The sequence below is a fragment of the Cherax quadricarinatus genome, chromosome 7 (genome assembly GCF_038502225.1).
Source record: "Cherax quadricarinatus isolate ZL_2023a chromosome 7, ASM3850222v1, whole genome shotgun sequence".
Lineage (NCBI taxonomy): Eukaryota > Metazoa > Arthropoda > Malacostraca > Decapoda > Parastacidae > Cherax > Cherax quadricarinatus.
Window position 1 is genome coordinate 51,991,185 of NC_091298.1, and position 14,496 is coordinate 52,005,680.

Genomic DNA, 14,496 nt, shown 5'->3' on the forward strand with positions numbered 1-14,496 from the left:
GTACCATGACTCGTTGTTGCCTCCCTGTCAGGTATTCTCTGATCCATTGCAGTGACCTTCCTGTTATATAGTGTGTGTGTGTGTGTGTGTGTGTCTGTGTGTGTGTGTCTGTGTGTGTGTGTGTGTGTGTGTGTGTGTGTGTGTGTGCGCGTGTGTGTGCGTGTGTGTGTAGTGTGTGTGTGTAGTGTGTGTGTAGTGTGTGTGTAGTGTGTGTAGTGTGTGTGTAGTGTGTGTGGGTAGTGTGTGTGGGTAGTGTGTGTGGGTAGTGTGTGTGGGTAGTGTGTGTGGGTAGTGTGTGTGTAGTGTGTGTGGGTAGTGTGTGTGGGTAGTGTGTGTGGGTAGTGTGTGTGTGTAGTGTGTGTGTGTAGTGTGTGTGTAGTGTGTGTGTGTAGTATGTGTAGTGTGTGTGTGTAGTGTGTGTGTGTAGTGTGTGTGTGTAGTGTGTGTGTGTAGTGTGTGTGTGTGTGTAGTGTGTGTGTGTAGTGTGTGTGTGTAGTGTGTGTGTGTGTAGTGTGTGTGTGTAGTGTGTGTGTAGTGTGTGTGTAGTGTGTGTGTAGTGTGTGTGTAGTGTGTGCATAGTGTGTGCGTGTAGTGTGTGTGCGTAGTGTGTGTGCGTAGTGTGTGTGCGTAGTGTGTGTGCGTAGTGTGTGTGCGTAGTGTGTGTGCGTAGTGTGTGTGCGTAGTGTGTGTGCGTAGTGTGTGTGCGTAGTGTGTGTGCGTAGTGTGTGTGCGTAGTGTGTGTGCGTAGTGTGTGTGCGTAGTGTGTGTGCGTAGTGTGTGTGCGTAGTGTGTGTGCGTAGTGTGTGTGCGTAGTGTGTGCGTAGTGTGTGCGTAGCGTGTGCGTAGTATGTGTGCGTAGTGTGTGCGTAGTGTGTGCGTAGTGTGTGCGTAGTGTGTGCGTAGTGTGTGCGTAGTGTGTGCGTAGTGTGTGCGTAGTGTGTGCGTAGTGTGTGCGCGTAGTGTGTGCGCGTAGTGTGTGTGCGTAGTGTGTGTGCGTAGTGTGTGCGTAGTGTGTGCGTAGTGTGTGTGTGTGTGTGTGTATGTGTGTGTGTGTGTGTGTGTGTGTGTGTGTGTGTGTTGTGTGTGTGTGTGTGTGTGTGTGTATAGTGTGTGTGTGTATAGTGTGTGTGTGTATAGTGTGTGTGTGTATAGTGTGTGTGTGTAGTGTGTGTGTGTAGTGTGTAGTGTGTGTGTGTAGTGTGTAGTGTGTGTGCGTGTAGTGTTTGTGCGTGTAGTGTGTAGTGTGTGTGTGTGTGTGTGTGTGTGTGTGTTTGTTTGTGTGTGTAGTGTGTGTGTGTGTGTGTGTAGTGTGTGTGTGTGTGTGTGTAGTGTGTGTGCGTGTAGTGTGTGTGTGTGTGTGTGTAGTGTGTGTGTTAGTTACCATTTTGTCCTAGGCACATGTCGATTAGACACTAGGCCTGTTGTGTGTGTGTGTGTACTCACCTATTTGTACTCACCTATTTGTGGTTGCAGGGGTCGAGTCCTAGCTCCTGGCCCCGCCTCTTCACTGTGTGTGTGTGTGTAGTGTGTGTAGTTTGTGTGTGTAGTGTGTGTGTGTAGTGTGTGTGTGTAGTGTGTGTGTGTGTGTGTGTGTGTAGTGTGTGTGTGTAGTGTGTGTGTGTAGTGTGTGTGTGTAGTGTGTGTGCGTAGTGTGTGCGTAGTGTGTGTGCATAGTGTGTGTGCGTAGTGTGTGTGCGTAGTGTGTGTGCGTAGTGTGTGTGCGTAGTGTGTGTGCGTAGTGTGCGCGCGTAGCGTGTGTGTGCGTAGTATGTGTGTGCATAGTGTGTGCACGTAGCGTGTGTGTGCGTAGTATGTGTGTGCGTAGTGTGTGCGTAGTGTGTGCGTAGTGTGTGCGTAGTGTGTGCGTAGTGTGTGCGCGTAGTGTGTGTGCGTAGTGTGTGTGCGTAGTGTGTGTGCGTAGTGTGTGTGCGTAGTGTGTGTGCGTAGTGTGTGTGCATAGTGTGTGTGTGTAGTGTGTGTGTGTGTGTGTGTGTGTGTGTGTGTGTGTGTGTGTATGTGTGTGTGGTGTGTGTAGTGTGTGTGTGTAGTGTGTGTGTGTAGTGTGTGCGTGTAGTGTGTGTGCGTGTAGTGTGTGCGTGTGTAGTGTGTGTGTGTGTTTGTGTGCGTGTAGTGTGTGTGTGTGTGTGTGTGTAGTGTGTGTGTGTGTGTGTGTGTAGTGTGTGTGTGTGTGTGTGTGTGTGTGTGTGTGTGTGTGTGTGTGTGTGTGTGTGTGTGTGTGTGTAGTGTGTGTGTGTGTGTGTGTAGTGTGTGTGTGTGTGTGTGTGTGTGTGTGTGTGTGTGTGTGTGTGTGTGTGTGTGTGTGTGTGTGTGTGTGTAGTGTGTGTGCGTGTAGTGTGTGTGTGTAGTGTGTGTGTTAGTTACCATTTTGTCCTAGGCACATGTCGATTAGACACTAGGCCTGTTGTGTGTGTGTGTGTGTGTGTGTGTGTGTGTGTGTGTGTGTGTGTGTGTAGGTGTGTGTAGGTGTGTGTAGGTGTGTGTAGGTGTGTGTAGGTGTGTGTAGGTGTGTGTAGGTGTGTGTAGGTGTGTGTAGGTGTGTGTAGGTGTGTGTAGGTGTGTGTGTGTGTGTGTAGGTGTGTGTGTAGGTGTGTGTGTAGGTGTGTGTAGGTGTGTGTGTAGGTGTGTGTGTAGGTGTGTGTGTAGGTGTGTGTGTAGGTGTGTGTGTAGGTGTGTGTGTAGGTGTGTGTGGGTGTGTGTGGGTGTGTGTGTGTGTGTGTGTGTGTGTGTGTGTGTGTGTGTGTGTGTGTGTGTGTGTGTGTGTGTGTGTGTGTGTGTGTGTGCTCACCTAGTTGTACTCACCTAGTTGAGGTTGCAGGGGTCGAGTCCAAGCTCCTGGCCCCGCCTCTTCACTGGTCGCTACTAGGTCACTCTCCCTGAACCATGAGCTTTATCGTACCTCTGCTTAAAGCTATGTATGGATCCTGCCTCCACTACATCGCTTCCCAAACTATTCCACTTCCTGACTACTCTGTGGCTGAAGAAATACTTCCTAACATCCCTTTGATTCATCTGTGTCTTTAGCTTCCAACTGTGTCCCCGTGTTGCTGTGTCCAGTCTCTGGAACATCCTGTCTTTGTCCACCTTGTCAATTCCTCTCAGTATTTTGTAAGTCGTTATCATATCCCCCCTATCTCTCCTGTCATCCAGTGTCGTCAGGTTGATTTCCCTTAACCTCTCCTCATAGGACATACCTCTTAACTCTGGGACTAGTCTTGTTGCAAACCTTTGCACTTTCTCTAGTTTCTTTACATGCTTGGCTAGGTGTGTGTGTGTGTGTGTGTGTGTGTGTACTCACCTATTTATACTCACCTATTTGTGGTTGCAGGGGTCGAGTCATAGCTCCTGGCCCCGCCTCTTCACTGATTGCTACTAGGTCCTCTCTCTCCCTGCTCCATGAGCTTTATCATACCTCGCCTTAAAACTATGTATGGTTCCCGCCTCCACTATTTCACTTTCTAGGCTATTCCACGGCTTGACTACTCTATGACTAAAGAAATACTTCCTAACATCCCTTTGATTCATCTGAGTCTTCAACTTCCAATTGTGACCTCTTGTGTCTGTGTCCCATCTCTGGAACATCCTGTCTTTGTCCACCTTGTCTATTCCGCGCAGTATTTTGTATGTCGTTATCATGTCTCCCCTGACCCTCCTGGCCTCCAGTGTCGTCAGGCCAATTTCCCTCAACCTTTCTTCGTAGGACAATCCCCGTAGCTCTGGGACTAGTCTTGTTGCAAACCTTTGCACTTTCTGTGTGTGTGTGTGTGTGTGTGTGTGTGTGTGTGTGTGTGTGTGTGAGTGTGTGAGTGTGTGTGTGTGTGTGTGTGTGTGTACGTCTCTCTCCTTCAGGTGTCGTAAACGAAGTATTACCCTCGTGGGGATAGTAAATATGTTACAACGTGTTCAGAGACCCACCTTCACTTCCCTCTCCCTCCAACCCAACACTTCATCTACTTCCTGAATGGTTAGTTTATTGTGCAGCCGCAGCTCAGCCCGTGAGCGGCAGCACAAGACAAGAAAAAACAGGGTTACAGAGGTCACAACGGGTCAAGGCGACTCTGAGCATTCTTACATCACTAAAAATAAATATTTGTCATTTCATTGGTCATAATTGCTTCATGTAGTTGATGTACACAATACAGTATGAAATAATCTCACAAAATGATATCTCCTTAGTATTAAAAATCATTGGTCATAATTCTGCTGCAGTCTCTCCTCTATTAGAAATCCTCCCGTCTCATTCCCTCCCTCCCGTCTTCCCCTTCCTCATTCCCACCCTTCCGTCTTCCCCTTCCTCATTCCCTACCTTCCGTCTTCCACATCCTCATTCCCTCCCTTCCGTCTTCCACTTCCTCATTCCCTCCCTCCCGTCTTCCCCTTCCTCATTCCCTCCCTTCCGTCTTCCCCTTCCCCATTCCCTCCCTCCCATCTTCTACTTCCTCATTCCCTCCCTCCCTGCAACACCCTAGTTATCGCCAAGGACATTTGGGAAAATATTGCCCGCTTATTTTACCGCATATGCATGCATGCTTTGCTTACTTGGTCTCTCCCTCTCAGACAAACAGGCACGAGCGAACGCACACAGGTTTGCTGTTTTCTTTTTTATTCTGGTTACCTTTTTGAGCCGAGTCTGTCAACGTAATATTTTTATACCATATATTCTTTCAAAATGGTCTTTAGCGTGAGAGTTTGGTAACTGCTGTTGTTCCCTTCATCCCGTAAGGCAGTGGTTCCTAAACTGGGGGTAAATTACCCCCTGGGGGTAATTTAACCATTTTTGGGGGGTAATGGAGGGGTGACAGAAAAAAAGTTATGAATTCTGAAAATCAAGAAAACAATGCGGTACCCGGTATGAGGATTATTGTTAACTTTGTCTTAGTATATAAAGTTGTAAAGTAAACCTATTATAAGTAAGTAATAAAGTTAAACCAAATAACAATAAACATCAAAAACTAATATACAGTATTAGAAAAGAAGAAATATATAGCTAAGTGTGTGGAAACCCAAAAGTATTTTGACAAGTATGCTTCAGGACAAGTCACTCAGTAGCCCAGATCGACCTGTCCAGTACGCGTCACTCACTTCCTGAGGCTGCCTCTATTTCACACTGTCAGTTTATCTGTGAGCATCAGCCGAGGTAGACATAAGCTGGTATGTATGTGTACTGCCCTGTGCAGTATATAGTTAGTATTTACCCACTGTTACTGTGAATTTGTAGCTATTATTCATTTTATATATAATGTATGTGTGGTTCTTACGTTTTCAATGGTTTTGCTAGGATTAGCAGAGTATGCGAGGCTGTATACGTTCACGTTTAGCCATATATATCAATAATAACAACATTTTGTGAAAGGGGTAACATGCTTTATGTGGCATGTTAAATTGGGTAACAAGCTGAAAAAGTTTGGGAACCACTGCCGTAAGGTCACGTGTTAGTACTGATGAGAGGGGCTGCCTGTCCACAAGTGGTCGTGGACACTCTACTTTTCAGCCTTTCTGTACATGTCTCCGTGTGAGCCAGTCGTCTATTAAGAGGATATAAACTCCAACTTTTCATTCGTCCTAGTGCTTTTTTTTATTACATATATTTCTTAATATAATAATGCCCATTACATCTTTTTTAAGTTCTATTTCATAAAACTTTTATTTTCAGAATGTGGAGTTGTAGCAGTTCATACATTTCATACCTGATGGTGGCGCCCCTGGCTGCCATATGGTCGACCCTCCCACCACCAGTTGTGTCACCTTCGCCTATAATACAAGGTGTACCAGCCTCTGTTGCTCACATGTTCTCACACACACACGTCACACCATCCAGCAACACTAAACTGCTTCTTCCAACAATAGACAACCTCACAATCACACCAAAAACGAAAACTAAAGAAGAACGTTTAAAAATCTTAAATCAAAATTCCATCAGTGTGCTTCAGAACAGAATTCTCGTTAATAAGAATGTATCGGACGTTGTTACTGTCGCCAAAAATGAAACCGGCGCGAAAAACAAGACAAACACCTCTAACCTCACCACCTCAACAGGATCACATAACGACATACACAAATACCATAATGATATTTATGGAGTCAACACAGACGCTTCATATAGCGATACAACGAGTGATACCACTGAAGATTATTACAGCTGGAACGATACAATAACAGATATGGGTACTGAGAATTCGACTGATGTGTTCAAGGTTCACTCCAAGATCTACAAGTTCCAGATGATTAAGGTAAGATTGAACCACGTTTACATAAACATTCCACAATTTGAAAATGGCATGTTCGAAGCCTTATTTATGTATTTATCTTTTTACTTTAATTAATTAGTTTTCGTCAAGTACTCACACTTTTTATAGCTTATAATAAAAACGAATCATCCTTGTGCTGGGCGCAGATATAGGCTAAAAACTCCAAAAGTCAACAAAGTAGACAGTGAACTCCCCATCCCCCCCCCAAACAAAAGCTGGCAATCATTACTAAGCAGCAGTGATGACATGGCGCTCTGCTGTAAACACAGGACTCACTTGTTAACCAACCACAATGCAAGTCCTCACAGAGATCATTTGAAAACCATTACTAATTTGGCTCTTCAAATTGTCTGTGAGGATTTATATTCAAAGCATGAAGCAAATTATGTTTAAGGAAGTTAGCCGGGTCACCACCAGAGCCAAGCCCTTAGAGATCCCCATCCACTGCCTAAAAAACTCTGGTAGTAGCCAAGAAGGGTGGGGGACTAACCGAACCCTAGCCATGCAGCATACATCTATATCAAAATAAAAGCATGAAGGCAAGACTACATCTGAGTGTTCACTACCCGAAAAGATCATAGTATATGTGCGATTGACAGGCTTATGCCTAACCTGAGAGAAAGGACAAACCCAGCTCCTCACGACAATTCAGGAAAAACTCGCCTGAAGACTTAACTTACTTGATTTGTATGTTTTAAAAAGCACCAGGACCATTTGGTTTTCCAGCATTTCGAACAGAGAGCTGCCAATATTGCCAATTTGCCACTATGACTAATAAAAAAAGATTCAAAATCGTTTATTCGCATTCCACAAACAAAATGCCTAACCTGTTTCAAGTCATAGTCCATAAATCTTAGCAAATTTTAATGAAATGAGGGTAACATCAACATTTATATTGTAAAGAGAATGCTACTGGGAACTTCAGTCACCGCATCCGTTGGTGGGAGGCACCTCTCCTCCATCATAAATGTAAGGTGATGTACCATACAAGAAAGGTTCCACGGTTCTCAAGAAGACGTTCAATATACCCTAGTGAAAATTCTAATCTCAAAGTGGACAGAATTCGGCAAGAGCAGCAAAGGAAGGGCAAACCTTGGAGTAGACTTGGAAGCCATAACAGAGCTGGAAAGGCACATGGTGCATACAGATTGAGCATGAACCACCGATCCATTCCGCAGGCACCGAGTGATAGCAACTTCAGTATATCTAGTATACACGCCTTCTGTGTGTATACTAGATATCCCCTGGCACATCACTTTCTGTTCATAGGGAAGGGCCATGGAGCAGCCCATATGGAGGCTACCTCATTCGAGAGCTGGTAAAAAAAATAAAAAGCATCATCTTCTGGGAATATAAAAAATTGTACATGATGGTAGCAAGGAATATCACAATAGTCCAACATTACCACCTGTAGCCAGTGACAGGATACCTCGAGAGTTAACTGCCGCCTAAGACACAGATAATAATCATAATAAAGCATATGATCCTAATATTCTAGCCTACTGGACCTTGATCCTCTTCCTGGGACGAAAGTGTGCAACGGACAAGTGAAATAGTAGGAGCAGCAACACACACACAGCAAGAGGCATTCTTGAACTTCCCCAGCACTCGGGCTTCTGCCCAAAGCCGAGGTGTGGCTCTAAAAGGATTCCATAGTGCTTGCTGCATTTGCTGCTATGCCGCTGCCACACCCTTCGAGCCCTGTGTAGGCGGGGTTTGTGACAGTCCAAGGTGCCTCGCTTGTCCCTCCGAGCCTCGTGGGGGCGGGGAATGGGACTAGACCTGGGGACAGCTGGCCCCCAGACGATGAGGAGGTACTTATATCTCCTCCCATGGCAGACATTGGTCTGAGACACTCCCATGAAAAGGGAGCCAAAGTTGGGCCACCACTTGGAAAAGGCCCGGGCTGGGCGATTATACCGGCGAATCTGCAACATACATCTGGGAAAACTCATGCGAGTACAACAAACTAATCCTCACCCTAAACATCCTCTTACTCTGAGATTACCTGAGAAACCGGATGGTATGAAGGCGCCTAATGAAAATGTCCTTGAATATACCATTCAGCCTAACCAAGTGATCTGCCTTCGCACAAAGCTTGTGGAAGCAAACGGCACTGAGGACGCCACAGATATTCTCAATCAGCAGACAGATGCAACTCGTTCCAGGTCAGTTGGCAGTTCACAGCTTCCATGGGGCCCCTGTCCAGCTTGAGACTGTCCAAAACCACAGATTTCTGTCAGTGTAGGAAGAGCACCAATAGCGCAAATATAATAAGAAACACTAATAAAATAAGCAAATGAGGCGGGAGAGTTGTCCCAACCTGGTGTAATGGCCTCATTTTTTTCCCCACTGCCGTGAAAAGCATTTCCTCCCTCTCCAGTAACAAATGATTAAAATTTTGCCGTCAGTCCATTCTGTATTTAACTGAAGAAGCCTACCGCGTAGGCTTCTTCAACAACAAAGATACCCAACTGTTGTACATGTCTTACTCATTAACTCTTCAGTATTTTATACCATTTTCAACAAATCTTAATATAGAAGGGCTTCAGTAACCTTTTATGCAACTCTGCATTTGCCTTTAATTTTGAGTATTAATGTGTTGCAGGTAGGCGTGTTGTGCACCGTCATGTCCATCATCATCCTCTCCACCTGCAAGATGAGCCTTCAGGTGTTTGCTCAGTACGCCGGCAGGGACAAGGCACCTGATGAATTATGAGGTCTGCTTTAAGTGGTTCTTCCTGTAGACAAAGAAAAGTTCCTCGAGGTCGTGTTAACACGCCTTGTAGAGGCCATCGTTGTGTGTGGGTTGAGAAACCCGTTGAAGATGTGTGACTACTGAAGGGAAAATGCGTCGCTGTAATCGTGGTCACAACAAGGAACACTAGACTGCGTGCGAACTCTTCTGTGATTCCTCCTGTATGTGGGTTCACAATAAAATCTAAGTCTCGTAGAAACACACTTGAATGTGTCTCGGACTCTAGATGAAGCCAGATGTTAAGTGCAACGATTAAGCAGAAGGAAAAGTGCCTACCACTAGTCACTATGTGACAGAAACTTCGTTAAAACCCACCGAAAGTGGTCATGCCACTTAACCTTTCTTACCTCTCTCTCCTGTCTACCCACAACCTATTTCACTGCTCTGTTCCACCCCAATTCTTTCCCTTCCCCATTCTTGCCATCGATCTTATGACCTAACCAAGAAAGTGCCTCTAATAACTCTTAAACAATTCTCGAGACTGGTTAAGTTCCTCAGCGGAGTGTAGATCCCCTTTCCCAGACTATATTCACTTTTATGGTACTAGATGTTGTGTAGCTAATTAGTGAAAATACTCCTCTCTCAATCGCAAGATCCCAGATTCGATTCCTTAGCACACAAACATATGGGCAAGTTTCTTTGTACCCCTGCTACCCCTGTCCATCTAGCAATAAAAATATGTACCTGTGTGTCAGCCGACCGTTGGGGGTCGCATCCAGGGGAAAAAATATTTTAGAAAATTTGACTTGTTGGAATATTATAACCAGGCATGGGCAAGGAAAATACCAATATCTACTGAGGATAGCCTAGTGTTTGATAAAAATATCCGTGTACATTATGATGTTAATTTAAAAAAAAATTATGAAAGTTGATTCTTTGATGTAAGATACCCGTGGCAGCATCTGAAACAAGACCTGTCATATTTACGACGATGGATACGAACCCTAAGCTGACATTTTTCTGGTGATGGTCCCTCCTAAGTGGTTGACATTTCAACAGAGACAGGTGTACCCTTCTCTGAGTGTCCTTGGAGATGAAGAACTCCAGGTGTTATTCAGTTAGTTGTTACTCGTCCATTATGTACGACATTCGTAAATGAAAGCCAAAGAAAATATTATACAACGCTTGTAAATTAATCAATAATTCTGTTATTATCTGAGAGGAGTCGTCAAAGGATAAGAAAACATGACTCACGAAATCGTAATGACACGATTGCAAACAACGACGGTCTTAGAGTTTTGAGACTGGCCGCGGGTTCAAATCCCGCCCGTGGTATGGTTTGATGAGAAAACATTTTTGTAGATGAATGGTTCAGAGAACCGACACGTTGGTAAATTAGACACATATGCAACTCCTGGGTATCTTTATTGAGGAAACGTTTCGCCTTACAATGGCGTCATCAGTCCATACAAAGGAGAATCGTGAAGCACAGGAGGAGTTTGAGGTAATCAGTCCCTCAGCCTTGAGTCAAGTAATCAGTCCATCAATCTTGAAAAGATTGATGGACTGATTATATCGATGGACTACATCGACTCAAGGCTGAGGGACTGATCACCTCAAACTCCTCCTGTACTTCACGATTCTCCTTTGTATGGACTGATGAAGCCACTGTGAGGCGAAACGTTTCCTCAATAAAGATACCCAGGAGTTGCACATGTGTCTAATTTATCAAACATTTTTGTATCAGTCCGTGTAAACAAACCATACCACGGACGGGAATAGAACTCGCGATCAGTCTCAAGACTCCAGACCGTCGCGTGGCTAACGCGACGGTCTGGAGTTTTGAGAGACTGGGATCGCGGGTTCTATCCCCATCCGTGGTATGGTTTGTTTGCAATCGTGTCATTACGATTTCGTGAACCGTTTAAACAAGTAAGCATATCCGTCGGTCATGTAATAATCTCTTGTGAACTTATTGCAATAGGGTACAGTAAATCTCCCGAAGTTACCAGCTACAATTAAATTAAAAAATAACCAAAATCAGACTAACCTGAAGCAGGGTTAAGGTATATTAGGTTATTGGTGTGTTCTGTGGTTAGGCGACTCAGTTTAATACGCCCGCATTAAAAAAGAAAAGCCTACCATGTTCATTCCCGTGAATATATTTAACACATCGACGGTTTCAAAGGGAAGAAAACACCTTCTCAATTACATAAACACTTGGTATCTTTCCAGAAGGGTACAGACATCTTACAGACAACAGTAATATCTTTATCCTACTTTACAGTGTAGGTACTGTACTTTCCGTCTCCAAAACTAACTGATTTCCTTGACAGTATCCCCCCTTATTTTTTACATACTTTAACCTGGCCCTTAATACATTTTTAACAATATCATCTCCCTGCCCACCGTATACGAATTACTTTCCGTTTCCGCCTTATCATACGTTACCCCCCTGCCCACCCCATCATATATATTATTTTACTACTATAATGGGTATGAATATCATGTTCTTCAATAAAAAAATCAAATAATGATTAGGCTTTCTCAATTCACACTATTCAGTCAAATTATTATAATCAGAGAAGCGCTAAACCTACACGGGTCATTTCAGAATCAAAACACGTATAAATACACACGTGCAGTGATCATCATAGTGAATTATAAACTGAATGTAGGAGAGAGAGTCGAGTGAACAAACATTTTCATAAGAATGTTTAGTTTATCACATGAAAGTACTTAAACATTATTTACAATTCACTGTGGGGATCCCTGTTATCGTGAATAACATCCTCATGTTATAATCATAACCATGATTTTTAAAGATGATAAGCCAGCGGAAGTCCTCGGTCATTTACCTGGCGAGGGCTTCGAGGGTCAACGCCTCCGAAGCCCGGTCTGTGACCAGGCCTCATGGTGGATCAGGGCCTGATCAACCAGGCCGTTAACGTTGGCCGCACATAAACCGACGTACGAACCACAGCTCGGCTGATCAGGTACTGATTTTAGGTGCCTGTCCTGAGCCTTCTTGAAGACAGTCAGGGGTCTATTGGTAATCCACCTTTTGTATAGTGGGAGGCAGTTGAACAGTCTTGGGCCCCTGACACTTATTGTGTTCTGTTATCGTGCTAGTGGTGCCCCTGCTTTTCATTGGGGGGATGTTGCATCTCCTGCCGAGTCTTTTGCTTTCGTAGAGTGATTTTCGTGTGTAAATTTGGTACTAATCCCTCTAGGATTTTCCAAGTGTATATAATCATGTATCTCTCCCGCCTGCGTTCCAGGGAATACTAGTCGAGGAACTTCAACCAAAAGTTCCAACTGTGAGTCATAATATGACTAAGACTCGTCAGGAAATACTTGTCCTGTTTCCTGACGAACGTTATACCTACCTGTTCTCGTGATTTAATAGCACACTGAAAGGCGTTTCTCTCTCAAGTATAGACTATATAATCTACACGGAGTTGAGCTTTAGCCCAATCTTAGGGATTTATTAAAAGTGTCCTTGATTTAACAAGGGTATCCTAAAAGTCTCAGGAACTAAACAATATTACAGCTCCTTAAAAAAACATTAAGAATAAATACTCTGTGTTTACGTCTCGGGAGAAGTTAAAAAATAATTTGTACAAGAAATAGACTATGGCTGTTAACGACATTCAATTTAAAAATTTAATTGTGTAAAATTTGTATTTTCCATAGGTTCAGATTTCTGGGTAAAATTTGTATTTTCCATAGGTTCAGATTTCTGGGTAAAATTTGTATTTTCCATAGGTTCAGATTTCTAGGTAAAATTTGTATTTTCCATAGGTTCAGATTTCTGAGGTAAAATTTGCATTTTCCATAGGTTCAGATTTCTGGGGACACTCGTGAACATTTATAAAGATTCATCTTATTCTCCATTTTAAGGATTAAAATGTTAATGATTACATTGTTAATGAACATCTGGATCTCAGCACACCTATGTTTACTGTAATAGTAAAAACAGATTTTTTTGGGCAAATGCGTATGCAACTAATTCACTAACGTTAATACAGTCTTTCCAGCACTAGTCAAAAAAGCCTCATCAAATTTCCTTAGTTTGAAAATAGCATTACTAGGAATCTGACCAAGGCGGAAAATATGGCCTGCAATATATTATACATACATATAACAATGTTTATACGTTAAGCAAATTATTCCTGCAACAGCTTACTTTCCAATACCAGGCAGTTCCTATTTACACTCGTTTCACCTCGTGTATAATTTTCTAGTGACCGGCAATATTACATTTTTCTTGATTTTTTGTGCATCTAAACTACCTCTCCTCGATTAAATGCTTGAATATACGGATTAAAGAGCGACAACTTACCAGATAATGTAAATCCAAACAAATTTTCTGGGGAATAAAAATTTGAAGTCTTCCTCATAGGTTATTCAGCCAAGCTAATCACTTTTCTTTATTGTTTTCCGTTCCATTTCTTGCCACATGATGGTGTTAGGCTGACTTTGTATTCCTCTCCTTGATGGAGAACTCAAAATCCGCACTAGAAATAACACTGCACTACTGTAATTCCCGTGTTTGTTCTTGAGCTTAAGGGCTCATATTGCTCATGCAGTACGAGCCCTGATCCCACAGGTCTGGTGTCTAGTTGTCCGCCTTGCTGGGTTTAACGCCTACCGACTACACGAATTATATACACGAGGAACCCGTAGGGATTATACAGCGCTTGATAGAACTTGAAGCAATCAGGTTCGATCCAAGGAATGGGAGTATATGTTCAATTTCTAAGATCAAGAGTCCCTCACTAGCATCCAGGCACTACCTCGTTTGACAGGTCGATTGCATGACAGTTACTAGGGCTGTATATCCGTGTACACCACTAGTTACAGTAAACTTTGTAATTGTAACAAAAAACACTTATAACCCACAAAGTCGTAAGACCATTTAACCTTTCTTACCTCTCTCCTCCCGTTTGTCCACGACCTTTTTCGCTGCTCAAGTCTACCCCAATCCTTCCACTCTTTATTTCTGTCATCGATACTATGGCTTAACCAAAAAAATGTGTATACACTGAAAAATACACCTCCCGGCGTATATACCCTTGATGTCTAGACGTTGGCTTAGCACTTCGATCCTGCTCAACCTCCCCGTAGCGTGGAGGAAAACGGGTAGAATGTTAGACAGATCCTTTATGAAAGGCTGTAACGATAACAATAGAATACAGAACCACTTTTTCGGCTAAATCCTAATAATCTGCTATGAGCAGCATAAAGCCTGGGTCAATAGATTAGCAAATGCTTGACTGTATCATTCTACACAAGGCAGTGAAGGATGTCACTTAGGTGTAGCCAGAAAAGATTACACAGCCAGCAAGGCACATCCAATATCTTAACGCACCATGGGAACTTAAAGATGGTCTTCAGCACCAGCCCTTGGACAGGAGTAACTAGAATCACGAATTGAGTCCCAGCTGAGTAGACCTGGGGACTGGTGCTGAGTTCGACAGTCATTTACCCGTCTACAAAGGCACATTTACAATTGTGTATTACTGGGTA

The 14,496-nt window shown here is 43.5% G+C and overlaps 2 protein-coding genes across 6 annotated transcripts in view; one reads left to right on the forward strand and one right to left on the reverse strand.

The window, feature by feature from the left end:
• Window positions 1–10,391, forward strand: part of LOC128689452 (uncharacterized) — a 76,156-nt gene extending 65,765 nt beyond the window's left edge. The window contains exons 2-3 of the mRNA XM_053777771.2: window positions 5,672–6,248; window positions 8,875–10,391. Of these exons, the coding sequence (XP_053633746.1) occupies window positions 5,673–6,248; window positions 8,875–8,985 (687 nt within the window). The 5' untranslated portion in view covers window position 5,672 and the 3' untranslated portion in view covers window positions 8,986–10,391. The remainder of the gene's footprint in view (window positions 1–5,671; window positions 6,249–8,874) is intronic.
• Window positions 1–14,496, reverse strand: part of LOC138852359 (uncharacterized) — a 192,686-nt gene that overhangs the window by 72,146 nt on the left and 106,044 nt on the right. The gene's annotated exons all lie outside the window — the stretch shown is intronic.